Here is a 27,728-nt window from a genome sequence, read left to right on the forward strand (position 1 = left end):
TAACAGCTGGTGTAAATTGAGCTTCAACTGTCTTGAAACAACACTGTCAATGTCAGTCAAATCATCATGATTTATGTTATGTTTAGTCAAGTCAAAAAATGAACCAAAAGCCAGGAATCAAGTCTACAATGCATCGACTAATCTTTAATCAATAACAATGAACTAAAATTAAATACAATAAAAGATAAACTTAATTCACAGCCTCTCAAAAGCTTTGCAGATAGTTGTTTTAAATATCTAATCTTGACTTTTATGACCTATTTTTTTCTAACAGAATCAAAGACACATTAAAATAGTACAATTTCGAACCACCAGGGAATCCACCTTCATGCACATAAGGTGAATTCTCTGGTTGGGTCTGAAATGTGTTGCATGTTTTGTTTTAAATCAGCGGGCCCCATCAAGATCTGTGACACATCTCTTTAGCTTAGGGAAAAGACGATAGTGAACAGTCGTGCGTGTGTCCAGACATGGCGGTCACTTTAGTACAGTACATTGCAGCAGCAATAGTTTAATAGGTTATTCATTTGGCTCCACGATCACACTTGAAAAAATATTCTGAAACCTCAAACTATTGCAGAACTTTACTGAAAACTAGACAACTCGGTTTAGCTAAAACAACAAAAGTTTCAAGAAAATATGATTGCAAGCAAAACAGTCTGTTTAATCTGAAACATGTTGATGATGAATATTTCTCTGCATGTCTTCCAACACAACGTGGCCTCTCAGATTCTGAACCTTTTAGAGGATGAGTCACCAAGAGAGACAGATCAGCCAATCAGAAGCAGATATTTTGTGTAAATGAGAAAGAAACAACATATGAAAAAGTTTGGCCTGCTTTCACTGCATCTGAGAAACAGAACCCATGCAGATGAAGTTTTAACAAGCATCTTATCACAAGAATGGTGTTTTTAAATAAGCAAAACAGAAAAAAATAATTTGGTAGGTCAAAAAAATATTCATAATTTTGACAAACTAGCCTGTTAATCTGAGAAAGCGATTTTCATGGCTAAAGTAAAGGGTTATTGGCCATCAGGAGCGTAAATAGCCTCTAGAGATGAAAGGTCAAGACCCAAAGATTGATTTATGCGGTACTTGCAATGGTTGTTGTTGTTTTTTTTACACAGAAGCAAAAAATGAAATAGACAGAGAATGTAAGTAGGAGGCAGACAGTTACTCTGCCAGGAAATGTTTTACATGCTTTATTCTCAGTGTGTGTTTCACATAGCAACACCACCGGTGGTGCATCGCCTTCTACCTTCATTTTGCATGCAAATGGTCATTTCTGTGTTAGTAACCACAAAATGCAAACACAACAAGGATTTTAGGTTTCCCCATAAAGAGTTATGTTTTTGAGATTGTAGTTGCTTTAAAGTCTTTAGAAGGGGGCTTTGGTCTTTGTCTCCAGCCTCCTCTGGATTTATACTAAGACACCAAGATATTTAAGATATTAACTGCTCAAAACAATTCAGCAGAAACTGACTTCAAGAACCCTGAAATGTCCCTTTAAAAATATTTATTATTGCTTTCCTTTTCTCTGTTGACAGAGAAGTAGGGCAGACCAAAAATGAGCAACACAACTGGGAGACTTCCTGTCGCTTTAAGAGGGGGACCCATCTAATCTCCCGCTATCCACTCAGGCCCAGGTTTATAAATTTCTTGCAATCTTGATCGTTAAAGGCTTTTTGATTTTGAAAGTGTGTGCCTGCCAGTGAGAGAGGAAGTATAAGACTGGCAAGAGGTACTATTGGGGACGAATGGAGGGGGGAGGGTGAAGGGGAGCAGTTTGTTTGTGCTGTCCTTTAGAAAAAGAGCTTACGGGTTCAGCAGAAGAAACGCGGGGAGCTAATGTGAAGATTTAGGACTTTCTCAGAGGCTTGGCCTCGTCTAAGCTGTGTTTGCTTGAGCCGTTTGTGGGGTCCTGCTCACACTAAACCCAGATTAATATTCCCCCCATATCCAGCCGGCCCAGACACCGGCTCCCGGCCTCACTGTCCTCCACCCCCCTCCTCTTCTTCCCTGCCTTTACTGGCCATGATCGTCTCCTTTCCCTAATCCAACTCCGCTGCCTCTCATCTTGCTCTTTATCTCGTCTAAATAAGCACCTTTCTCATGGCTTCTTTCCATGAGGGGGGGGACAGCAGGAGGAGCATAAATATGTTTTCCCTCCATTCCTCCTCATTGCTCACTGACCTCTGTGAGGTGTTATTATCAGAGTGACTGCTAAGCCCTGAGATTGCTTTAACACAGGTTCACCAAGGGGAGAGTAAGCTTGGATTTAATGGCTCTGTATTGGTTTACATGCCTAGAAATGAAAAGGGAAGCAGTGGTCCACTAAACTTTCAGTGTAAATATCAAGTTTCTCTGATTTTCTTTTCTCCATCTGTCCTCAAATCACATTTTGTCTGATTTAAAATAAGCTCACTTATGTATTTTTCAGAAATGCCAACATTCCAGGCAGAGGTCGCCAGCAATGTAGTCTGAACATTTTTTAAAATTACTGCAGAAAACATTTTAACAACTTCTACACTTAAGTTGTATTTTTACACATTTAGAATTGAAGCACAAGCTGTGAAAAGTCTTATCTTTATTTTCCCACTGCTGCCTGACTGAAGACTTTCTCTCAATATCGAGACCGAAACCATCCCTTTCTCTCTTCCTGTTTTCTCTGCTCCTTTCTTCCCTGCTTCTCCTCTTCTTCTTGTCTTCTTTCTCCCATTTGGATCAAGATTGAGAAAAGAATAGCAAACGCATTTTGAGAGAAAAAAAAGGAGGATGAATCTGGCGTGCTAAACAGGCAGGCTAAACCCATTACCTAAGTGTTCTTTATCTCCCCCTATGCTTTTGTTGCCTAATCAGCTTTGTATCTCTCCAAATCCTGGATTGAGATAACAAACAAATGGATGAGCTCAACATGGAGAAGTAAGAAAGCCTTTTTGCTGGCATCTTGCTCTCCTGAAGACTATCATGGTGCTGCACTGTTGTCAGGTCAGTCAAAATTCAACGTGTTAGGTTTTTTTTTTTTTTTTTCAGACTTAGCCAACCCCCAGTTCTCTGGATAGGTCTGTCCTGTACCTCGCACTACTGCAGTGCAGAAATGGACTCAGGATAGAGAGGGAAAAGGGGGGGTAAAGCCTGGGCTCACAGATTTGCAATCTTCAGCCACATTTTCCCTTTGCTTTTTCTACATAAGAAAAGAAGGATTCCAGATTATCGCTGGCATTCAGAGACAGTGAGAGTTGATACTCTATGAATGCATGGAGGACTTTGCCAGCATGGCTGTACAATACTCAGTTTATACATGAAAATTATTTATGGGCCTTTAGGTATTTACTATATGTCTGGAACAGACTCTGGCTACTTCAAGGCAAGGCAAGTTTATTTATATATTTCCATCCATAAGCAAGGCAATCAAAAGTACTTGATAGGACATAAAAAATACACAAAAAAAAGATTACAAAAACCTTTTGAAGGGACAGTAGAGAAGAAAAGAGAAGAGTCTGGAACCACTAACATCATTTTGTCCCATACTAATTGAAATTTAGAAAATGCTAGTAGCTAATGTATCTCTTAACACTGCATAGAAACCTGCATCACATTTTTCATTTTTGTGAGGCTTCAGAAGTTCTCTATGTGACATCGAAACTTATTTTCAAAAGAAAAAAATGTGACAGAAACAATTCACACCAGCAAAAGTGATGATAAGAGCGGGCGCCGGCGACCTCGATGTGCATCTCACAGTTGAATTCCCTGAAGGTAGAGGGGCTCATCACCCCTTCTAGGTCCCCACATCAAACACACACACCCACACCCCAACACACACCTACACACCCCCACGCACACACACCTCTTCGACACAGAGACACATACACACACACACACACACACACACAAACACCCAACCACGCATACACAGGGTCTGGGAATGCTGAGGAAAATAGTCCTCATTTATTATTGCCACACTCCCTCGACTCGTCCCCTCGGTTCAGCAAGTGCGCTGCCAAAGCACGTCTTCCACCGACAATGTCACACAATTACCTCTTAACTGCTCAAACAAATAGAGCGACCCGAAGAGTGACATCAAATCAAAACTGTCACAGGTGATTGAGTCTAGTCATCAAGGCGGCCCGCCGTTACCTGTCAGGAGAGTGAGGGAATGAAGGGAAGACGGAGAGAAGAGGCAGGATGTGATAGCCCCGTTATAATAGACCCCTAATAATGTATAAACACCCCCTTTTCTTTTTTGCTCGACTCATATTAAAGTTGGGCACAGGGTGCACGGTGCCCTCCTTTTTCAGCCGCTCCACTCCCTCACGGGACTCAGGATGGAGAGAAATGGCTGTGGATGGAGTAATGATAGAGAAAATGATAGAGGGGAGATTGAAATTTCCATCCTCTCTGAACCATGCCAGCTCTGCTCCTGGAAAGACATTGGCTGCTAATGGGGTTAGATCACACGCATGAGAGTTTGAGGGCTGAGTGATGCTGATACTCCAGAAACAGATTCCTAAGGAAAAAAGAAAACAAAAGGCAAAGCAACCATTTAGGAAGGACAACTCTCTCAAGGTTTGGGCATCCGAACTGAGCGGGCTTTCCTCTACACGGGAAATCACACATAGACCCAGACGGCCGCCGATGTTTGTTGTTGTGACAGGAAGGACACAGAGAGGCAGGGTGGTGCATCTGAGGCAGAGAAAACAGAAATGAAGAGTCTCAGCATAAGGTTGAGCAAGAGCAGGCCAGGGGGACATTAGGAACATGATGATGTTGTCAGTGTCTGATGTAAATTGGAGAATGACACAGTCAACAGACACGGCTGGCTGCGCGCTGGCTGGGGCTGTGACACTGACAAATGGAATATTTCAGAGGACTTAATCAGAGGAAATGGGGTTTGGTCTGCAGGTGACACAAGTCCCGCTTCAGCACTCACAAAAAGAAAACTGATTGCCTGTCTTGAAGCCTCGCCATCTCTCTATTTCTCTGTCTGTCTGTTTCTCTGCTGCCTTTCGGACCCTCTGAGTGGGTTTGCCAGGAGCGTGAAGTATAATTAGATCCCAAAGTAGATAGCCTGTGAAAGCTCTGCCAGTGAAGTCAATAAAATGTCCAAAACACAGAAGCATAATGTATCTCTGAATCTGATTAGCTGTTTGAAAAGGACAAATAAGACATAATTTTGCACCTTTTTCAAAATTTGACATGTCTTTTTTGGGTGATCCAAACAAAACATGCTAATGCATTCAATGTTACACTATGCTTTTAAGGATAAATCATATTTGGTCTTGATCAATACATTTTCAGTGTATTGATCAAGGAGCAGCTTGTACAAAGGAGCAGCATTCCCCTCTCCCCCCAATTTTCAAATAATACTTCTTTTGAAATCAACTCTTTTGTAAATTCTCTGTGAAACTCTGTTCCCTTTATTTTTATAGATTCAGCTAAAGAATGTGTAACTGGTACCTGTAATGTGCTTATTAATTTATTTTTTAAGTTGTCTGTCATAGATAGACAGACAGAGTGCTATCCCGGACAAGCCCCCAATTTGATACATCCAGCTCAAACTGACACCAAGTAAAAGTAGGAAAGACATGAGTTTAAAGCAAGAGTTATGTAACTGTACTTTCTTAACTTATGTAAATAAAACCAAATAGTATAATAAAGTTTGAAAAATAGTCAGTAGTGTTTCAATGCAGACATAAGTAACACAGTCACAGTCATTGGTGTTCATTAATGAAGATGTGATTAGTCATGACAACCTACTGTATGTACTGTCAAAATATTGACAGGCTATGCTACTCAACAACATAGTATATCTATTTAGACAGCACAATGTTAACATGTTTATAATGACAAGCCATGTATTACATTTCAAAACAGTATTGAAAAAAATGCAGTGTTAACTGTCATTTGCTAACAATAACCTTCTGTATAAAGTAATTTTTCATTCGGGTTGAAGAAAAGGAGGAAAGAGGAAATAAAAACTGGTGAGAGAATCAAACTAAAACAAGCCCAATTAGTGAATCACCTTTTGTAAATAACCTTTTTGTATCTCAAGAGGAAACAAATCTGAAAAGTCCAGCAGGCAGAGTTGTGAATAAACATGTTCTGGGATTTTGTTGACTTTCTGGATAATTTTGAACTTCACTTTAATGCGCTTGAACTAAACAAACAGCTCTCCATGGTATATTTAAACTGTGAACTTATGGCAGAGCAGGAAAGGTGTAGATATTTACCCATATTTTCCATTGAGGTTAAGCGCTCGCTGACTGCTATGTTTTTTGTGTGGGCAGTTCAGGCTACAGCACAGACACAGTACTGATAATATATATTTTCAGTAATGTGCTTTACATTTGGCTTCTATCTTCCTTTATGCTTTAGACATAACCTAAAAAGAGAGGCTACGCCCTACCCATTTAAACGGCAAATAGTTTGTGTTGTTGTTGTGCAAAAGTCTGATGAAGGCAGTGAGTTAGAGTTAGAGACAAGCACAGGAAAAGAGTCATATACGTCTGTCACTTTTAACTTTTCTCTCTGCACATTGTAGTGTTACGTAAAGCCAAAATAACAACAGAGCTGTGGTCTAATTAATGAATTGGTCTAATTAATTAATAATCTAATTAATTAATAATTAATGAATAATCTGCCAGCTTGGAAAAGCTGGCAGATTATGAATACAGTTCTAATCTGTCAAAGTATCTAATCTGTGTGGATTTTGCTTCCACACAGCTGAAACATTGCAATATGAGAATGAGAACAGCTTTTTTGAGAGTTTGACCACATTAAAATACAGAGAATTGAACATACAGAATTAAGCTGACAAAACTTATATTTTGGGTACAACATCCAAACAACTGAGATCCATCTCCAAACTCTTGTTGTTCCTGCATGTAGCTCTGCATTGCCCATAAAAGTTGTGTACTAATATCAAATTGGTGATTTGGTGCCTCAAGTCCAGTGGTCCCACGCTAGGTATGAATCACAACAGGGGACCGCTGCCTTGTCACACAGGCTACAGATCAATGATAATTACCATCTTGACATGAGTACGCTTATTACTGAACAGGATCAGGGACAGGGTCCCGAGCTGTGGTGGCCGTAGGGGCCGATCGATAGTCCAGGAATAATGGCTCTCTGGGGCCCTAGATTGGACTTTGCCACTAAACAAGCCATTACAGCCGCACGCATGACAGCTTAGGTCTAGATATGCGTCCTAACTCTCCTTCTCCTGAAGGCTTCTCTCTCGGAGCCCGCCTCACTATGGCTCCCACATGCCTCAGTACTCAATCTTGTCATGGACTGTTATGGGCAGGCGAGACACATGCCTCTGGCTTTGAGACGTGTTAACCAGAAGTGAGTGATTAGGGGAAGCACGCTGGTACAACATAATGTGCTCCTGTGCAACACACCGGAGAAAGGGGCCTTGCAATATGACCTGATGATTGCCACTGTGCATTGAGATCAAACACGGCCGCCGTACCTGTGTGTGTATAGATACACAACCAGCACACAAACAAAACACACACACCCTCTCACAAGCAGACACATCAATGTGTATAGACGATGCTGATCCGTCTATGGCAGCCCTCATCGTCTTTTCTCTTTGATTTTTTTTTCTGCTTTTACATTTCCCTCCTCCAGATCCCTTGTTTTTTTTCCCTCTCTCCTTTTTTAATCCGGTCATACCTGTAATCGCGCTCTGCGACAGCAAACTTCAGAGAATCAATTAGTCCTCGCCTCATCCGGGAGCCAAGACGATTCCTCTCGACTTGAGCCGCAAACTCCTTCTATCAGGAGTCATTCTGCTTGCCTAACACCCAGACTCCTCTCTCCTGAGCCCGGATAGGTTTGACTCTAAGCCTCTAAAACGTTGACAACCCAAAGCGTCTTTTTCTCGGCAAGCCCTAACCGCCTGCCTCACCCCGGCCTCATCTCCTCTTTCTCACCATCACAGCTACTAAATAAAGACGGATTTGTTTTCACTTCATAGCAGGCTTGCGATAATGTGCTCTGCTTCGTCGTTTCATCCACAATTAAATAAACAGTCCCGTTTAAAAGACTTTTTGGTTAGATAAGAGTGAACGTGCGTGATTCAGGCCTTCCTTTGTCTCAGAGAAGTTACCGACTGAAGATGTGGCTTCATGGGCCTTTTTAAATCTCAAAAAGGAAACTGCAAACCTGAGAGTATCCCCCAAGTACAGCAGGCCCTTCAGTTGAGTGTGGAACAAACAGAACATTGAAGGGTCAGATTTAATACCCCGCCCCAGCCTTTTGTATTCAGATTAAAGACTAAGGAGGATTTGCAGCCGCCTGGAGTCTCTTGTTAAAAGATTGTGTTCTCCACTTAACCTGCAATTTACCTGTCACTTAGACCCGCTGCAGTGCTCATCCACACCTCTGGAAGTGAAAGGGGCTATTATTTTCCTGGCTTTAGTGTTTTTTCCCCCTCTCTAACCATCGGTGAGACTTCATTTTTACTTAAAGGGATAGTTCAGAAATTCTGAAGGGAAGTATTGTAAATCATTGTAAGGAGTTAATAACTTATCTGCAATAGATACCCACCGATCACCAAGCGTGATTTTAACATTTAGATGTCATTATGACATTAGTCCGTTTAAGGTCTATTCCTACGTGGGGTAGACTGGACATAGTGGATTGTGCTTACACAAACTGCACAGGCATTAAAATTGAATTGTTTTAAGTCAGAAGAAGTTTGTTTGAGTCTGCTCCCCTTTTGGAGCAACTTTTATCTTCCCGGAATCCAACAAATAAGGATTTATAGTAGTCATCCCAAGTAGGTCTGCCAATGAGCACGTTTTTTAAAAAAGGGTGTAAAGAATGGCTATGAAAATACTGTACGTCCAGATTCAATTTTATTTATTTACCCTAAAAGTAATAGTTTCATCCACATTTTTAGACATTCATTAGTTGTAAATATAGAGTTGATTCAGCCAAGCATGAGAATGAGAATGTCTTGTACATCTTGATCAATAAGGGCCTTTTCACTAAGTGAGCCACACAGTCCCATGCTTTTATGAATAATAAATAAATAGTGCTTCATATCTATGCAGTGAAAAAGTAAGTGAGACCACCATTTGAATTTACTTTGCCTTTTTTTCCTCAATTTTTTCATTCTTGCTAGTTTTTCCAAGAACTAATAATTTCATTCTGTAGTTTGCAAACACTTCCTATTCTATGTTTTTTGATGTTTTGCATCTTTGCACATTATTTTGAATAATATTATGGCTCAAATTAGCAGTATTCTTGAATTTACATTTGTTTATTGATTAAAACTACTATTTATTACTTACCTGTGTTCTAGGAGTAAAAGGAGGAAGTGGAGCTTCACTTCCTGTATTTATGGCTTCCTGTGCAGGGGTGATGATACACAAGAGAACCAGACCAGGTGGAGTGGGGGAACAATGACTGATGAAACATTATTGGTTAGTTTTATGCTTTTCTATCTGATAGCTGATATCTGATGAGCACAATCCTGTGAACCTTTAAAAGAGTCTCATGTTTGCATCAGGTTGTTTTCTACAGAGAATTTGGATTTACAACAAGGAAAAGGCACAGGGCGCTGCACACTACTGATGATCTTCCTGTGTGAGAACACAACATTTGAAGCATGTGAAGTCAGAGTAACTTTGATAGAAAAGTAGGGCAGCAAAAATTAACAACCAATAAAATGGTAATAAATTTTTTACAGACAAATATGCTTCACATATTTTGTTCTCAGTATTGTTTCACATACGAAGATCATAGATGAAGTAATTTTATTTTTGGAATGTAAAACTGAAATTACTTCAGACTTGAAGGACATTCATAGATGCTTTACAGTCAAAAACGTCATTCCCATTCACACACACATAATGGTAAGCTGCTGGATTGTAGCTACAGCTACCGTATCACGCCATTTGACCATCACCAACAGGCAAGGTGGGTTTCCTGTCAGCCCACTGTCATATAAGGGACACTAGAGCCCACAAAAAGACCCCGTGGAGGGGTAAAAAAAAAAAAAGAATGCAAATGTTCAACACAACTTCTAATTTTTGTTCGTAATAAAATGAAAGATCCCAAAAATATATGCAGAAATTTCTGGCTGTGATAATCAAAAGATGTTGGTTTTGCAAGGCACCGTATCCACGACAGTTTAAACATTTCCACCTTATTGGTTTTTTTAGCAGATTCTTAGGTAGTTTGTTCAGGATGCTTGAGAAAGAAATGGAAAAGAGATTTCCACTTTGGCACACACATACTCAAACACACACGAGTTTTCTTCTAATAAACCAGAAATGACTTGTGGACCAGTCAGACTGTTCTGATGGGGTTGAATTCAGTGTGTATTCTCTGGAGCGCCATGAAAGAGATGCCCGCAGGACATGGAGCCGAAGCACACTGTGGAAACCTTATGGCTTGATTTGTATTGCGAACTTTGCTCATCTGCTCTACTGAAAAAATCTTGCCAGAGAAACCGCCCCAACCCTCCCCTACAACACAATTTATCTAGAAGTCAGGGGGAGTGAATGAAAACTGCCGCCATCACTCTGGCCCACCTCATCCATTTCATCCTCTCCTGTGAGTCGTCTCAACCTCCGCTGGACGGCCATAACGTCACTCTAAATCTTCCTCCTTAACAGAACTTGAGGGGTCCATGGCAGCAATAAAGTGGCCCATTCGTTTTCAAAGCATGGGCAAAAGGAGTAATGGGAGTGATGTGGAGACATTATCAGTCACTCACTGGGTGCCAAAGCTTTATGAGTCACTCCTGCACCCATTTGAAAAAAGAGAGAGAAGGAAAGCGTGCGGAGATGCCCACTAAACAGCCGTACTGCTCTTGATGGAGCTTTACTCGAGTCTTTGATATGTCCCCTAATCTCCACTAAACTATCCCACTGGTTTTAACACCCTCACGCATTAGCCTATGTCTTAAAACTTAAGAGTTTATCGTTATGCACTAAATTTAGACGCCCTTACTTAAGACTCGGCTTGGAAAGCGATTGCGGACGGCATGCAAAACTATAAACCTTTAAACATAACAAAAGACCAGAAAATTGTCATTGTTTTAGAGTTTGGTGAAATTGAGCCCTGAAGGATTTAAGGAGCAATCATCTGGATGGAGGAGATACTGTGATTCTGCTTTTTGTCTGCTTGGAGAAACTGATTTTAAAAAACAGCATGTCTTGGTGCAGATGAAATTGTTAAATGTGTTTATTGTTCGAAGATTTTACATAGTCTTTCTTTTCCTATTTGTTTTCCCTTATTTCTTTTGCCCTCTGTCTCTGAGTTACCTTTGGGAGTATAGAAAAGCCCACCTGTCCACCCACACACATCAAGGCCATTCCCAGTGGATTTCTGTGTTAAACTCCAAACTTAAAACCCATTACCAAGCTATCAGCGCGCTCATAATGCTGTCTAACAACCTAATTTCCCTAAGTGTCAGTCCAGGCAGCCATCTGAGGGCCTGTCAGCTCCTGTCCGAGGGTGCTGGCCGCTCCGGGGGAACCCCACCTCCACCTCCACGCGTCCTCATCAGAAACAGGATAGAAAGCTCAATCTCTGAAAATATGTCAAGAAAAAAGTGACTGGGGACACAGGGGGTAAGAGACTTTGGAATGAGACTGCCGGCTATTTTATTCACCATATCCACTCTATTAGTCAGAGCGGCACAGTCAATCAGGGTCCCCCATTTTGATTTGACTGAAGTCAGAGAGGGAGAACTGGGACACGGGGAAATGGCTGACGGTCACGGCGTGGCTATTCCAGCTCAACCGAAATCAGTTTGAGGAGCTAGTGTGTGTGTAAAATGGATTATGAACGTATGGATCCAAAACATCCCTGCCTGTCCTTGTTAACTGCGGAGCAGAACGGTGATATGGTGGGGTGAGAAGGTTAAAGTTGATTGTGTGTGAGGGAGAGTTGCAGGTGTGCTGTTTGCACCCCTCCAGGTGTCCTGGCGTACCGCTCCGTAAAACGATTTGGTAAATATGGAAAGTGGCCCCTAGGCCACCAGGCGAGCCTGGCCCCTCTTTAGGAGTGGATAATTGACTCCTTTACCTCCTTGATAATTCATTGCTTGCATATGCCCGCTAATACATCAGCTGAAAACTGGCCCTGGCCCTCGTCTCCGCCACCCAGAGGAATGGGCGGGCGAGGGGAGAGTGAGCGGGAATGACAAATGGGAGCACTTCTAGATCCATGAATGAATTATGTCTTCTAAATACCTTGAGCAGAAGCAACTGTCAGGCGCCGTCTATACTAATCTGGGACGAAATATGACCGGCTCGGCATTAAAAAGGAGGGAGCAGGGCTGCTAGAGAATGAGCCGGGAAATGAACGAGCAATCAGGCCATTAAAACTTGCTGTCTGATTCAGCTCTGGCGGACATTTGCACATTTATCATGAAGAGGAAACATCCTTCCCCCCCTGTCATAGTAATACATCCCCTTCTATTTGAATATATTGGGATTATTCGAACAGGACAGAGATATCATTTGTTTTACAAGAGCAGAGTCAGCATTCGCATTAGTCATTAGGAATTAGATGGAGCAAGCTGCTGTTTGAAGAGACACTTTACCAAGTGATCAGCAGGATAAAAAAAATAATGGCACTTCATTATGAGTTGAGGGACATCAAAATGCTTGTTGCTTCCAAGAAAAGAGGAATAATAGAAAGACAACCATCTTTACAAGATTAATGTTCAAAAACTTCAAAACCCAAAGGGTCTCTTAACTGGTGATGATTGTGCTACAACAGAAGGAGTAAAGAGAGTGTTAAAGACACTGCAACCTTGCAATTGTTCTGTCTGGTTATCTGGGAATGTTGTGTAGCACCTCTGGGAAATGTATTTTGTTTTGTCTAAAGCACGGCATGATGGAAGGAGGATGCCCAAGGACGTCAAAAAGGTCCCCAAAGCGGAGCTATGGTTTCACAGGAGAAAGAAAGTGTTGTGATCAATTCATCCATCAGTTTTCTAAACCCGCTTAATCCAGAGGTCAGAGCGTGAGAGGTGGAGTCCACCCTGAACAGGTCACCACTCCACCAAGGGGCAACATGTAAAAGAAGGACAAGATACTGTGCACGAACATGCTCTATTTAACTGGCCATGCATGGTTTTGTACTTTAAGAGGAAGCAGGAGTCCATTGAGAAAATCTAGACTCAGAATGAGATTTGAATCCAGGATTTGGTGGCAATAGATTCATGTTGCAAATACTCATACATGAAGCAGTTTTGAAAATGTAACAGTCAAGATTCACTGAGAAATTGGCTGGTGATATTGGACAAGCCTGGAGCTGACTAGTGCTCACCTGCAGCGTTGCCAACTTAGCATCTCTCTAGCTAGCGTTAGCGAGTATTCAAGTTGGAATCTCCGGACAGATGGAAAGTATTTTAAACATCAGTGCAGTTTTTAAAGAAAATAAAAACAGATGAAGAATATAAGATGGGATTTAGAGAGAGAAAAGAGAGTCAGAGAGAGAAAGAGAGAGAGTTTCAGTAGAAAACTGGAAGGCTGAACAGAATACAGCAAAATAGTCCTGAGTTGTTCTTTTGAGCTGGAAGGCTTTTTGTTTTGGAAAGTGGTGGATTTGTAGATCCTGGTAACCGCATGTTAGCATTATAATCGCCTAAATTTGTTTTGAAATATAAAAGTGATGTTAAGCAATTAGTGAAGCACAGTGGCTCCTCTTCCAATCATCACACAATGTTACTGTAAATAGTTAATGACCAACACAACAGACTGGAGAAATACTTTAAATGCTGCCCTGACAATTGCTTATAAAATAACTGTTGAACAAGAATTTGATTCGATTAAAATCACGTTGGCAAGTCAAAGCTTTAGAAGCACTAAACAGAAAAGTCTAATCTGTGCAACTCTATTGAAAGATAAAATCCAAATATAGCTCTAATACTTTTTAACAATTTTTATTTGCAAATGTTCCCTTTTCTAATAAAACTGCTATAATCTAAGTGCAGTCACAGGCTGTTATAAAAATTGTTTACAAGACAACAGCAATTAAAACTTTCCTGTAATAATTTGAATGTGGATGCAGAAGTCTCCATATTTCCCTTGCTGTATAAAATATAAAATTATATTTACTTATACTGACACTGAGCAACATATGCCATCTGCTCTTTATCACAGGAAATAATAAAATCCTCTCATCGAGCCTAAAGCCCTGCACACACGGACAGAGAAGACAAATTAGAGCATAGAGCCAAATTGATCTGGTCGCTGATTGATTTTCAGTTCTGGTTTTGTGCGGTTGTCTTTACACTTTGATAGCACATTTTAGTCAGGAAGGGATTCTTCCAAGTTTCAGGGGTCACAGAGTGGTCAGAAGCATAAGGTTTAAAACCCTTAAGGAGATTGTGAAACATTTTTTCTTTAAATGCCTACTATTAGCATCTGAACACCAGATTAAGCAATATTTATCTGTATGAAGATTTAGAGTCCCTGATAAAGTTTAAAATATTGAGTTTACCAATGTGTAGAAACAATTGCCAGCTTCTGAAAATGTAAAAGTCTGACAAAGAAATTAGGAAAGAAGATAACTTTTAAAAATATAGATTTGTATTTTCCCAATCTAACATATGAAAATAGATTTTTTTTAAAATAACAACAGCATTCCAGTTTCCTGGACATGTTTAGTTTAAAATAGAAACACAAAATTAAATAGAATAAAGATTAAAGCAAAACCAATTCAGTCTTACATCGTACTGAACCGACGCACTAAACGCGAACGACGACACTGCCCTCTAGTGTCGCTACGCAGCATTGCCATCACAAGTACTTCGCAGCGCTTTCCAGATTGAAAAATAAATATTTTCTAATCCTTAATATATATTTTTTCCTGATCTTAAACTCTGCAAATGTAAGCAGAATAAAATACATATGGTACATTTAGTCCAAATGACACACATTACATCATTGAAGTCGAATCATTGAGGACATTTTCTCTGTGAATATACGATAACAGTTATCTAAAAGGAGTTCAGTTAACTAGTGCAAATGAAAATAGTTTATTTTTGCCTATTGAAGCTGTTTCTCTCTCGAACAGAAGCTGTCGTAAATCAAATAACAACCTCCGCAACAGACCCTTTGAATATTGCGCTTGTTTAATTAAGTCTATTCAGCTTTGTATCATTATCACCGTCATCATTATTGCATCGTATTTATTCATTTCAATGAATATGGTTATGTTACACAACAGACAGCAACATGAATTAGAACCATTTTGTGTGTTTATTATGTATCGAATAAACACCTTTCAGTACGAAGAAAATATGTTTTTATCTGATTTACAAGAGACAGGAAATAACCTACACATGTTTTTGTGGTGGGCTCTATTTTTTTTCTAATGCGAAATCACTTGTACTGAAGAATATTTTTGATGATTTATAATGAATACATTTTCTATTCTCTTATGTAGATAAAAGTCTCCCAAATAATAGAAATAATTTTAAAAAAAAAAGAAAGAAGAAGAAATGCCTTTCATCAGAGTCACTTTAAAAATTTTATTAATAATCTGACTTTTATGGCTCATATGCATTGTTGGGGCAAAGTCATTAATAATACTATTCAATAATTTGTGTATGATGGCTAAGATGGATTATCTGAAAGTCATCTTATTGCAATGAAAGTAATACGACTCTGAAGAGGTTTATGTGTTTGCCCCAAATAAAGTTGTCATAACTTCCCCAAAAGTGAAAAGATCAGTCTGTTGGGCCTGCAGTTTATAGCTTAAATAAACATCCATCTATTGTCTATATCCACTGACCCTTACAGAGGGAGCTGGTCCCTTTCTCCATCAGTCCGCTGACCTTGGACAGGTCACCTTTCCATTGCAGGGCCTCAAGTGAACACAAACAAATAACCAATTTGAATATTTATCATAAAACAATTTATTGTAAAAATTGAATTCAGAAAAAGTTGATATGCTTATCTAGATTTATTTTACAAAGTTATTCATTTTGAGTGTTTATACCTGAGAATGTGAATGATTGCGGCTTACAGCTTCAAAAAACATATTTGACGTTGTAGTCGGTTAATTCATGGGAAAAGTTGCTGACAGGACAGTTTTCCACCGGAGTCACTGACACCCTCACATCATCTCCAGGGAGGATCATTTAAAAAGAGCAAAAGAATGGCAAGTTAAGTGGAAGGAAAAACTGGAAATGCGACAGCAATAGCTTTGTGAAGATTGTGAAACAAAATTTGGGAGAGATTGGAGCGTCATAGACTTCTAAGGGTGAATATTTTGTTCTTTAAATAAAGGGTGTTGGAGTGGGGGGTGGGGGGGTGTAGTGAGAAGCAAGAACAGCTTCTCACTACAAGAAGCATAGAACTGATGGTCAATGGTGCCTCTTTGATAATACACATGCAGCAGCAGGAGCAACACACCGTGAGCATAGTGGGGGGTTTTATTACTGTGTATGTCTTATAAAAAATTATAACAGAAAAGCCTGATACGTCAATAAATGGGTAATGACAATAGAGCAATCTGAGGTACATGCAGAGACAGAAAGTGTGGAGTGTTTCTAGGGATGGTGTTGCTGTAATAATCTGACACAGAACGTTATGTGTGTTTAATCCAGAAGTGACGTCAACAAACTGATACAGAAAACTATCTGGTCCTGCACACTTAGCAGCAACAGAGATAAGACTTAACATGTTAGTGATGCACAGAGAGACAAAACTGGACTGAGAGAACTAAAAGACAGGGATTGAAGTCTACAGCATATTCCTCCCATCTTGTATAAATTGCATAAAACATGTAAGCATTGTATAATTTTTCCTTTTCCCTTTTTCCTCTGGATACTGAGTGCACCTTAGCGAGTGCAGTGAGCTGACAGGAGGAAAAGAACCTTGAACCACCAAGCCTTGAATGCTCAAAAAAGTGCATCTTAGAGAAGTAGTTCTATGATCATACAGAGGTTTTTTTTTTCCCCCTCAACTAGAAAGACTGATAATGAAAGATTTTAGAGCACTTTTAGCTGCTGAGAATTCATTAATCACCTTATCTCTTTCATTTACTGGCCATCAAGCTGGTCAGACCTATAAGCGCCAGAGAATCTATGGAGTATTGTAAAGAACAAGATGATAAAACACCAGAACCAGCAATGCAGATGAGTTGAAGGCTGCTATTAAAGCAACCTCTGCTCCCATTACGCTTTAGCAGAGTCAGAGGCCGATCACATATACTGCTCAGTACATGGAGACCCGTTTCAGTAGGCCTCACGTTTCTGCGTTAAACATCTATTTATTGGTCTTATTCCTGAACTGAGCTACTGAAATAAATGAACATTTCCTGATATTCAAATTTCCTGAGATTGCACCAAGAAGTTTGGTTTTAAAGTTAACTGGATAACCAACACAGCTAAGACCAATTCTGAACTGACTAAATCCCATTGTGCTGCCTTTCAGAGCAGCATGACCTCATCTATCGGGTTGTCAAGACATGTCATCCTCCTCATGCAAACACTGTGAGGCTTATTCCTGAGTCTCAGGATTAAGAGATCCCTGGCTGTGGCCACTTATACACCTCGATTCACACACACACGCAAAAAGACTCCAGTAACACCAGGCAGCAGCTTTCGCTGTCCGAAGGGATCACAGAGTTTGGTCTCGTGTGTTTGGGGACAGCATGTGTATAATGATGAGTAAACATGGCGCTCTGGTTGTTGCCCGCAGCAGTCGGCTTGATGCCAAGTGATGGGCAATATGCTAAGAGGGAACTGTTTGCACTGTTGCCGCCGGTGTTTCTCAGATAACAAATGAGTTTATCCTCACAACCTGCACACTTCTCTTACATAACCTGACATGATTTTTTTTTTTTTATGGCTTCATGTTCGTAACAACCACAGACAACGGCAGAGATCGCAAGGCTGACACAGAAGATGCCTTCTTTATTTACGTTTCACATGACATACAGAATGGAAACAAATGTTAGGTTGTTTTTTTTTTTTTTTACACATTTTGAGTTTCTGCCGCCTTATGCAACGAGTGATGTGAACTGTGAGAGAATCAAACTCCGAGTTGTTATATAATGTTTATGAGAAATGTGTCAGTGAGGCTTACAGAGCAGCTTTTTTCTCAACGGGGCTCAGCTGGACGCACAATATCCTCCATCCTCACATCTAGAGCAGCAACAACAACAGTAGTCAACCTATTGGGCACAAATAGGAAATAATCTGTCTGTGCTAGGTTGTTTTTTTTTCTTTCACAAAAAAGAAGAACAAAGGGCAAGTTTCTCTTCTCTTTCTGTTGGACGAAGGACACCCTCTATCCTGGAGAACAGCAATAAACACGTAACAATATCCTGTAACACAATTGAGTAATCACAGGAGCTGCATGATGTGTTGTAGCGTGCAGCAGGGTGGCCTTGAAGAGAAACACACAACGGCACAACCAGAAAAGATCAAAAATAAATAAAAAAAAAAACATACAGCAGCATTTTAGAAAAACAAAAACAAGAAAAAAAATACCACAGATGGACTGTAAAATTAGTCAGTTTTCTGTTGATTTGCTCTTACTGGTGATCAGAAAGCTAATGGCTAAAAAAATGTTTTTCACAGATTCAATAAATGCGTCACAATTAATGACTCCCACTATTTTTAGTCAATAAATCTGAGAAAGGTTAGGAACAAACGCATCGATGCAGAAACACTGCCACTCCTTCATATTCAAAATTGTTACAAAGGAAGCAGAACAAATTGCTTCCAGAATCAGAATTGGTCAACATTTTGAAGTAAGAGCTCAAATATAGTGGGACAGGCCAAGAAGGACTCGATTGGTGCATCTCTGATCTAATTCATCTTTAACAGTTTCTTTTTCCACTTTTTCCTTGTATTAAAAAGACCCTTGAGGTCCATCAGATGCGCCCGTCCTGTGGTGGGATAAACATTCGTCCAAGCAAGCAGAGCCGGTTCGTGCTATGTGGAGGAGGATGTCTTCTGGTCAGGCAGCAGCTGAGTGGAAGTGCTCTCCTTGTTTTCAGAGGTCAGACTCGTTTTATCCCCGTCAGCACCCGTGTCACTCTTCTCAGAGCTCTGCGGCTCCTTGGTCTCATTCTGACAGGCCAGAGCCGAGCCGTCACCCTGGTTCGACGCGGACCTGTGAGAGGAGCTGAGGGAGTTTGTGGGGCTGAGCTGGACGGCCGTCGTGTCCTGCAGGGTGTGCTCGCTCATCTCCATCTCAAAGGCGACCGTCCCCATCCTCATCAACCCCCACTTCTCCCCTCCCTGGGTCTTCCGAGCAATGTGGGACGAGGGTCTCCTGCTGACCACGCAGCAGGCCGTGAAGAAAGCCAGAGCCAACAGCAAGAGGAGGGGCCCAATGATGATGGGAGGGTTGGCCGCCAAGCTGAAGGTGCCGAAGGCGAAAGCTCCGACCAGGGTGATGTTGATGCCGGCCAGCATGATGCACAGGCCGCAGGCGCAGCACAGAGCTGGGGAGGGCAGGTTCTGGTACCGCAGGCTGCGCCGTTCTGGGATGTTGCTGGGAACGGATGGTCTTGATTTCTCATCAGGTAACACCATGTCTTAACAGGATCGGACGAAGCACTTCATCACTGCACACAGAAAGTTTTGTGGAAGAAAGTTTTAGTTTTTTAGTCGTTTTTGGTACATTTCTCAACGTCTCAATCATCATGTTTGAGCAACTTTAAGCAAAAGTGTCTCCAAAGTGACACGAGAGACTGTCATGTATGATCAGATTGTCTTCAGTCAGAGGCCTCTACAGAATAGCTGTGATACGGACCGTTACAGGAGATTCTCCCTCCCCACAACCAACATAATCTACAACTATTTGAAGAAACATTTCATTTTATTTCAGGATGAATGAAGGATTTTTGATTTGAGGCACACAGGTCTACACAGGCAAAACCCAAAGAATCACATAAACCATTAAAAGTCCATTTCAGCAGCATTATTACAAACTAATCCGCGTCACTTACCTTTTATTGAACCCGTAGTCCTGCTGGGTGCCTAGCCGCGCTTTGTCTCTGCATCCTGTTGCACAGCAGCTGCGAGATGAATGTTGTCTCTCCCTCCAGCAGGTGAACAGCAGAGAGCAGCTGCTGCACTGCTCGCTTATCACCACTAGGAGCGCTAAAGAGTCCGTTCAAGCAAACTGTCAAATCATCCTCATCCAAATATCCTTCCCTCCGAAAACGAGGACTTTTGACAAAATAGGAATCAGTAAGTTACGGTTACTTCTTAAGCCATTAAAAATAATTAATGGTTTAAGAACTGAACGGTTTTTATTTAAGGCTATTACAAAAGTAAAAGTCACTGCTGATGTGGAAAAATTACAATTAGGTCACACCTGCTAGTTGTATTGCTACATGTTTATTCTAAGTTCTGTATATTCCCACCAAGTTAAAGCTGTTTGGGTTACATGCACAAGGTTGGACGTTGTTTTTCCCCAGCTGCATGGGAACCAGTCTGATTCCCATGCTTTGGATCCCTTATCCCTTTGTACAAAACTCATGTGTTGGCTCTGCCTGGCAGAGCTTTCCGTTTCAGACTTGCTTCATTATTGACTGTCCTGTGAGCTCTCTGAGTTGTGCACAATTCATGAATAAACCTGATTGAGTGATTTTACCTGAACAGTGCTTGGAACAGTGCTTTTTTTCCACGATAACTGCATAAAAACTGAAATACTTCTTCTCAGATGTCATATAAATCATAATGACAAACTATTTCAGAGGAAGCCTGTTTCTTTTTCTTTTTTTTCCACCAAGCAATTATTTTCTACATCCTTCCCACTCCCTTTGGCCTTCAGCTCGTACAAAAGAGCCTTTGAAAATAAAAACTACTGACATCCCCTGAGTCAGAGCTAGTATGTTAAGAGATAACCGTTGAACACAAGCCAACACAAATTACACAAGAGGTGATATTTCAACATTTTTTATTGAGAACACGTCATCCCAGTGGAAATCTGCTCCATGCACAAGAACAGCTTTGCTCATCAGGTCCTATATCAAAGCTCTGCGGGGCTCCTTAATTGCGAACCCATTACTGCATCTCATTTGATGCCATTACAACCAGGCATGAGGAGGGCGGAGGGGAGGGGAGAGGTTCTTTTTATGATTCATAAAAACAAGAGCGAGGGTTTTAACATGGCAAGTAATTGTTTCCTGATGTTGTCTCAGAGCAAATCTCTCTTAATTCCTGCTTGACAATGAAAGCGCTCAGTTGCTGAAGAGATGGGGTGACCATGGCAACAGTGCGAGTTACAGGGAAACAGGGGGGGGTTCTGTTCGAGGGCGGCACGTAAACTTAAAAGGGTTAAAAGAAGTTCAGGCGAATACTGCAGCCCGAACATGAACCGAAAACAAAATCAAGTCAAAACAGTTTTAGATTCATGAGACAAACGTCAACTTGCTCAATCCCTTTTTCTTCCATCTTCACATTACCAGATACAAAACTAAACAAAATACACTTACAAAAATAAATCCCTTCAATTACTTTAGGCTAATTTCTTACTATCAAATGTAACATGAAAATAAATCCCTTTGACTTTCACAACTATCTACAACTTTAAAAGCAAGAATCACAGTCTACAAAAAAAACCCACTCCAAATATACTAAACAACCGTGACCAGAAGAAAATAAATCAATATTTGTTGTGGTGTTTCATTTTTTTGTTTGTTTTTTTTACAGCAAAACAAAACCTATCTGGAGAATTGAAATAAAAATTTAGAAAAAATAATAATGCTCTGCATACATTATATTCTCCTCGAACCATGGAAGCCCATTCAGACAACTTCAAAGAAACTGAGTCATAGCCATGCATTTCAATGCTTAAAATTGTAGGTTGTAAATATATTACTGATGATTTTTAATTCAAATTAAGAAATTTGAAGTCACAATTCTCAGTTAAGTTTTATAAAGTAAGTTATAATTCACATTAAAAACGTTATGATGTAGATAACCATAATTTTGACTTCGTACCTGGACTTATGATAAACTTATTGTTTTTTTAAAAATGTTGGTTTTTAAAAAAACAAAGGAAAAACAGGATGAAAAACACAATAAAATTGTTTATCTCAAAAATATGTTACCTTTTATAAATGTATATTTAATTGATTTGACTTTAAATATACATTGTATTTATTGATTATTGTTACCTCGTGGTTATAACTTTAACGCTCATAAATAGTGACTGTGAGTTTAGTTTTCTTTAAAGTGGCACAAATGGGCTTCTCTTCCATTCACTCAAACTAAGTTCATTTTAAAGTACATCAGTGCTACAGGTAGGTTGTGTTGCAGTGAAAAGATCCTTAATTCTAGCACCTGAATTTCACACTCATGCAATTACACATAATGACATTAACCGGTAATATTAATAAAATAATAAAAGGTCCAGTTTTCCCCAAGAACCGTCCTCTTCTACCCTTCAAACATAAACACAAACATCCGATCACATCCACATATGGGCTTTAAGAAGCACAAATCATCCCTTTTCAGAAGCTTAATAATAAAATCAAAATACTGAATAATTCACAGCTAAAAAAAAATAAAAGAGAAATAAAATCAGCAAAAACAAAATGATTTTTGCACGAGGACAGTAAACAGCTGCACCTCTAAAACGCTGTTTTGGTAATGATATGTCCTTGAATTATCTGCTGGTAACAACAGAGGTTTTGTTGCTGACTTTTTGGTTGAGAATTACCAATAAATACATCTGTAAAGCTTAAGAAATACTTTTTTTTAAAAGCGAAAAGTGGTCTCGAGAGTTTAAAACCTAGGCAGCTTAAAAAGTGTTGGATGTAGAGTTAGTCGACTCTGATACCATGTGAGTGCTCCAATAAGACTCCCTGTGCAAAAAAAAAGAAACAAACAAAACAAACAAAACAAAAAAAGAGCCAGTAGAATCTGATATCGGTTAGTGAAGACAACCAGGAGGGAGGTTGTGCTGGTGGCTCAGGCTGCGAGGTCATCAGAAACAGGAGAGAAGTCCCCGCTGCGCAGAGCGTTGGACTGGGCCCGTCTGCGGGCCAGCCGGGAGTTGGAAGGAGGGGACAGCCTCATGGAGCAGACGATGGACGCCGACTCCTCCTGCTGCTCGTCGTGCTGGGAGAGCTGCCGGTTAAAGGCGATGGCTTCTGCTGCAAACTGGGTCAAGTCCTTGGTGCTGCTGTTCCTAAAAAGACGAGATTCGTTTTTAACGACCAACGCTGTCCGCACGACCCGCAACAAGCTAATTCCTTGAGGAGGTTGACCACCACCTCAGCACTCTAAAAAACAAAAAATGTTCCTTTCAACTCAAAATCATTTACTTCTCCCTACTGCTGCCTAAAATGTGTCTGTTTTGTTTCAAAGCATCGTAAAGACATAAAAACTCAAAGCAAACCTCTGTAGGACACGAGGAGTTGGAAGACCTCTCTCTGGTGCATTCTGTATATATATATATATAAAAAAGGATTAAAACAGTTTACTTACAGGATCAAATCAAACAACACAAGTCCTAAACCTGAACATATGTAAATAATACCGACCCCCTGTAACCAAGGATGCTGCAGGACCTGAGCAGCGCTGAGGCGCAGAGTGGAGTCCCGAACCAGCAGCTTTGATATGAGATCTTTGGCTCCGTTTGTGATGTGAGCCCAGTCCTTGTCTAGAAACTCGTACTTGCCCTCCTGGATGCTCTCAAACAGGCAACTCTGAGGAAAACAGTACGACGTAATCTTACTTCCTTCCAAACATAAATAGGATGACATTTTAACAGACATTTTAAAAGACATAAATAAAAATGTTGGATAACGTTGCATGTTCAGTTTCAGAAGTGACTGATGTACAAAAGGTATTTCTTGGAGAAACTCAACCCTAGAGCTGTAAGATGCTTTATGTTGGTGCGTTTGCATAAATGAACTTGAAATACTCCCTGTTGAATATTTACATGAATTTAATTGAACGGCGGTATAATAGAATCAGCAGAATTCAGCTTCTATGCACCACAAATCTGGAACAAACCTCCACAAAACTGCAAAACAACTGAAACACTGAGTTCCCTTAAATCTAGACTATAAAGCACCACCTGTTTAGAATAGCAGATAATGGCCCTCATCAAAATGTAATGTTTTGTATGGTGTTTTCTTTAAAACTTTGTAATTCTGCTAAAATGTGCTATACAGATAAAATTAATTGATTGATTGATTAACACAAAGACCTGCTATTTGCCATTTCTCTGGACCATCACCTTTTTGATACAGGCAATGACTTATGTAAGCATTACTTTATTTTACTTGTATGGTGCTGGAACTGTAAAGTTCTATCAATGCATGTAGTAATAATGTGTTTTTGTCAGACTTTATAAAGCATAATAAACTAATTTGAGAGCATACCTGGCACGCTCTGCATGCTTCCCCCCGGTCCCACCCGCAGTCAGTGCCACAGTGGCCTGTGAAGGGGGGGCTTCCACTCAGCAGGATGTAGAGGATGACGCCGAGGCTCCACAGATCACAGCGCTTGTCGTAGAAGGAGGCCTCGTCGGTGAACGCCTCCACTACTTCCGGAGCCATGTACTCCGCTGAGCCGCACTAAGAGGGCGAGACGTCAGCGTGTTAAAAAAAAAGTCACATCCAAGTCGTAAATCGGAGTTTGGAGTGAAACGTTATGAGCCTGTACCGGCGTGGTGAGCTCTGGCGTCGTTATGGGAGTACAGGCACTGCTGAGCTTTACTCCACTTCCCAGATCAAAGTCGCAGATTTTTACTGGTGACACCTGAGAGAAAACAGAAAGGGGAAGGACATTTATTACAGCCATAACAAATATGTACAGGGATAACTGTCTCCCTTAAAGCTTAATAACGTCACTTACCCGGTCAGTGTATTCGCACAGGATGTTTTCCAGCTTGAGGTCCCTATGAGCAATTCCTGAGAAGCAAAAACACACTCCAAAATAAATCGTTTTCATGTCAAGACTACGACATATAAGCTGTTCCGAAATAAATGTACCCTTTGTGTGTAGAAAGTCCAAAGCTTGCGCAATGTCCCGGACTACCTTGCTGGCCTCCAGTTCATTAAAGTGCCTTCGGTTCTGGATGTGTGTAAGAATGGTGCCTGTGGGAAGAGACAAGGATTACTTACATTTCTGTTTACAGCGCCCTGCAAACGTTTTCACGTATGGAGGAATTTTTCTGCCGTAATCCGAGATGGCACACATTTTCAGTCTGAAAGCGGGAGTTCATATCGTTTGTTCTCAAAACTTTTTAATACTCTTGCTAACATTTTCATTTTGAAAGCAGGACTTCACGTCTTTCTTCTCAAAACTTGAAACGCTTGTACTCAAAAACTTCTCCTCGAAAGTTGAAAGTGTTGTACAGACTGAAAATTTGTGCTCTTGGATTATGGCAGAAAAATTCCTCCTTATTCACGCTCCTTATATTTTTTAGCATTTTGAAAAAAAAATCACAGTTTACTAAACTTTCTTTATGCTAGTTCAACACATAAAATCCCAAGGAAATAAATTACATTTCATGGTAGCAATTGGAAAAAGCACAAGAGTTATGAATACTTTTGGATATACTGAGAAACCGATATAAAAAAAACATGTCAGGTGTGTGCAGGTGGCACTGTTAGTATCTCATACTTGCCTCCACGCAGCTTTTCAAACACCAAGTAAAAGTACGAGCTGTCTTCAAAGAATTGGATCAGTTCCAAGATGTTTCTGAACAGAGACATTCAGAGCTGCTTAGAATCAGTTTCATTTATGACTGAGTGTGTTTTTAACAGAGATGATGAACAGATTGATTGATTGATTAACTCACTTGTTTCCTTGACACTGATAGAGAGTCTCCACCTCTCGAAATACTCTGCTTCGGCTGTGCCCTGCGGCCTTTTCTATGATCTGCCCAAGACGACACAAAAGACATGTTTAGTTGTTTATATAAAAACATACAGTTGTACTTATTTGACAAAAAAAAAAAAGAATTACTCACTTTCACAGCAAACTCCTGTCCATTTTGCAGGCTCACACATCCTTGAACTTTAGCATATGCCCCCTGACCAAGCACCTCATCTGTCAGTTTGTACAGATCTATGTGAGGGAAAGCAGGACATTAACACTACTGTTGCTTGTTGTCAAGCAACGACGACGACACTGTCAAATAACTTCATTACCGTTAAAGGTGCCTGTGAAGCTGTCTGTTGCTCTAGTGCGTTTCTTCTTTCTTCTTTTGGAAAAATCTGGGATGTTCACCGGCTGACTTTTCTCAATCTCTGCAGCAGAGCAGAAAAATTACACGTGTAGATTAAGAATCAACATTTGCCAGAATGTGCTACCATTCAAAGGAGCATGCATACAGCTGCTACAACCATTACAAGTGGTGCATACCTGCTGTACCCTGCGAGAGGGGCTGCGGTTCTTCCGTGATGTTCCCATTGTTCTGGATTCTCGCACAGGTTTGTCCTACTTGGCCCACAGCCAGGGGGTTGCCCTGTAACACAGAGAAGCAGGCCGAACAGCCAGGGGAGGAGGGGAGGGAGAAAGGGGAAAAAGCGAGAGCAGCCAGAGAAATCAGGTGGTGGTCCAGCCGAAAATGCAAGAAAAACAAAGTTATAGTTGCATTTCTATCATTAGAAACCCACCTCAACCCTGGTTACAAAAGCAAATCTTCACCCAACCTTTTATAGTGAATGACTCGTGAATTATGGTTTATCTTCTGTTTTTATTTCATCAGATAAGGCCATGCAGTGTGAGAACTACTTCCAGTCAGCTCAACATCCTGAAACGCATTTCAGGAAGTGAAACCAGAGAGATAGTAAAAGATAAGAGCAGGCCAAACCTGATGAGGATGCTGGATGGTTTGCAGCTCCGACATCACGCCGTGCCTCACCATATCTGCCAACTAAAATCATTACAAACGGAATTAGTGAGAAACTCAGCGCAAGAAGCTCGCCGGTAATGTGTAACAACAAGCTACTGCGTGTAGGGAGAAGGGAGTACATGTAAAGAATTTGAGCTACGTAGTTTCTGCAGAAATGCATGTCTGAATTTGTCAAATATGTTTAGTTTGGGTGCATTCAGTCAAAAGCGGATCGGCAACAGATTGTAAAGTAAATATTTGCTTAACACGTATTGATTTTAGTTTTATACGAAGTAAACATAATGCCTTTTTCATAGAATGCGGTTGTTGTTAAGTATTCAACAACCTGATTACTCAACAACTCGACCAGAAGTAAGGAATTAGCAGCTCTGTTCGTAAATAAAACCGCCCATTATTTTGTTCTGTCCTCACTTAGCCATCTGTGGCTAACGCTAGCTAACCAGCTAGGCTAACGTCTTCTATCCATTCATTCCTAGTTGCTTGACTGTTGGAGCTGCGGCTGTCACGGGAGCGTTCAAATAATCCCACAAATGCAGTCAGATAAAAAATAAAATAAAAAAAAACACTGACCTGGACTCCAGAGCAGCCAAATCCTTCCTGTCAAAGCTTCCGCCGCCAGCTGATGTAAGCTCCCATTGCTAACTGAGATCAATCAGTCAGGCAGCCAATGACGCACAGGGCGGGAAAACACATAAACAGACGGTCGGCACGTCCCTTTCGGTTTTCCCGTTTTTCTATTGGTGGAGAATGAGGCTGCGTGCGTTACGTGACTGTACGTGACTGGCTCGACGCCTCAATCCACGTAGAGGGGAATTTTTGTGCGTGACGAGAGACTTTTAATACGCAGCCTCACGCCCCTTTCAGAGCGCTGACAAGTCAACACAAAGAGGTAGAACCGTG

General features: G+C 40.7%; 2 protein-coding genes across 3 annotated transcripts; both read right to left on the reverse strand.

Annotated features, from left to right (window-relative positions):
- Positions 1 to 17,882: 17,882 nt before the first annotated feature.
- On the reverse strand, positions 17,883 to 20,156 carry LOC114150516 (uncharacterized). The gene is made up of 2 exons (XM_028026944.1): positions 19,951 to 20,156; positions 17,883 to 19,566 (listed from the first exon to the last, which is right to left on the reverse strand). Exon 2 carries the CDS (start codon positions 19,532 to 19,534, stop codon positions 18,929 to 18,931), a length of 606 nt encoding a protein of 201 aa, XP_027882745.1. The 5' UTR covers positions 19,535 to 19,566; positions 19,951 to 20,156; the 3' UTR covers positions 17,883 to 18,928.
- A 733-nt stretch (positions 20,157 to 20,889) lies between these two features.
- On the reverse strand, positions 20,890 to 27,521 carry mknk1 (MAPK interacting serine/threonine kinase 1). 2 transcript variants are annotated; one of them, XM_028028008.1, is made up of 14 exons: positions 27,399 to 27,520; positions 26,787 to 26,849; positions 26,336 to 26,438; positions 26,122 to 26,220; positions 25,941 to 26,038; positions 25,770 to 25,849; positions 25,596 to 25,669; positions 24,958 to 25,062; positions 24,821 to 24,876; positions 24,629 to 24,724; positions 24,346 to 24,540; positions 23,500 to 23,664; positions 23,355 to 23,398; positions 20,890 to 23,144 (listed from the first exon to the last, which is right to left on the reverse strand). In XM_028028008.1, the coding sequence occupies exons 2-14, from the start codon at positions 26,838 to 26,840 to the stop codon at positions 22,925 to 22,927; spliced, it is 1,389 nt and encodes a 462-aa protein (XP_027883809.1). In that variant the 5' UTR covers positions 26,841 to 26,849; positions 27,399 to 27,520; the 3' UTR covers positions 20,890 to 22,924. The 2 variants fall into 2 exon arrangements, with proteins under 2 accessions (XP_027883809.1, XP_027883807.1); XM_028028006.1 differs by having other exon boundaries at positions 24,821 to 25,062; positions 27,399 to 27,521.
- Between the last annotated feature and the right edge of the window lie 207 nt (positions 27,522 to 27,728).

This window comes from Xiphophorus couchianus, chromosome 9 (genome assembly GCF_001444195.1).
Source record: "Xiphophorus couchianus chromosome 9, X_couchianus-1.0, whole genome shotgun sequence".
Lineage (NCBI taxonomy): Eukaryota > Metazoa > Chordata > Actinopteri > Cyprinodontiformes > Poeciliidae > Xiphophorus > Xiphophorus couchianus.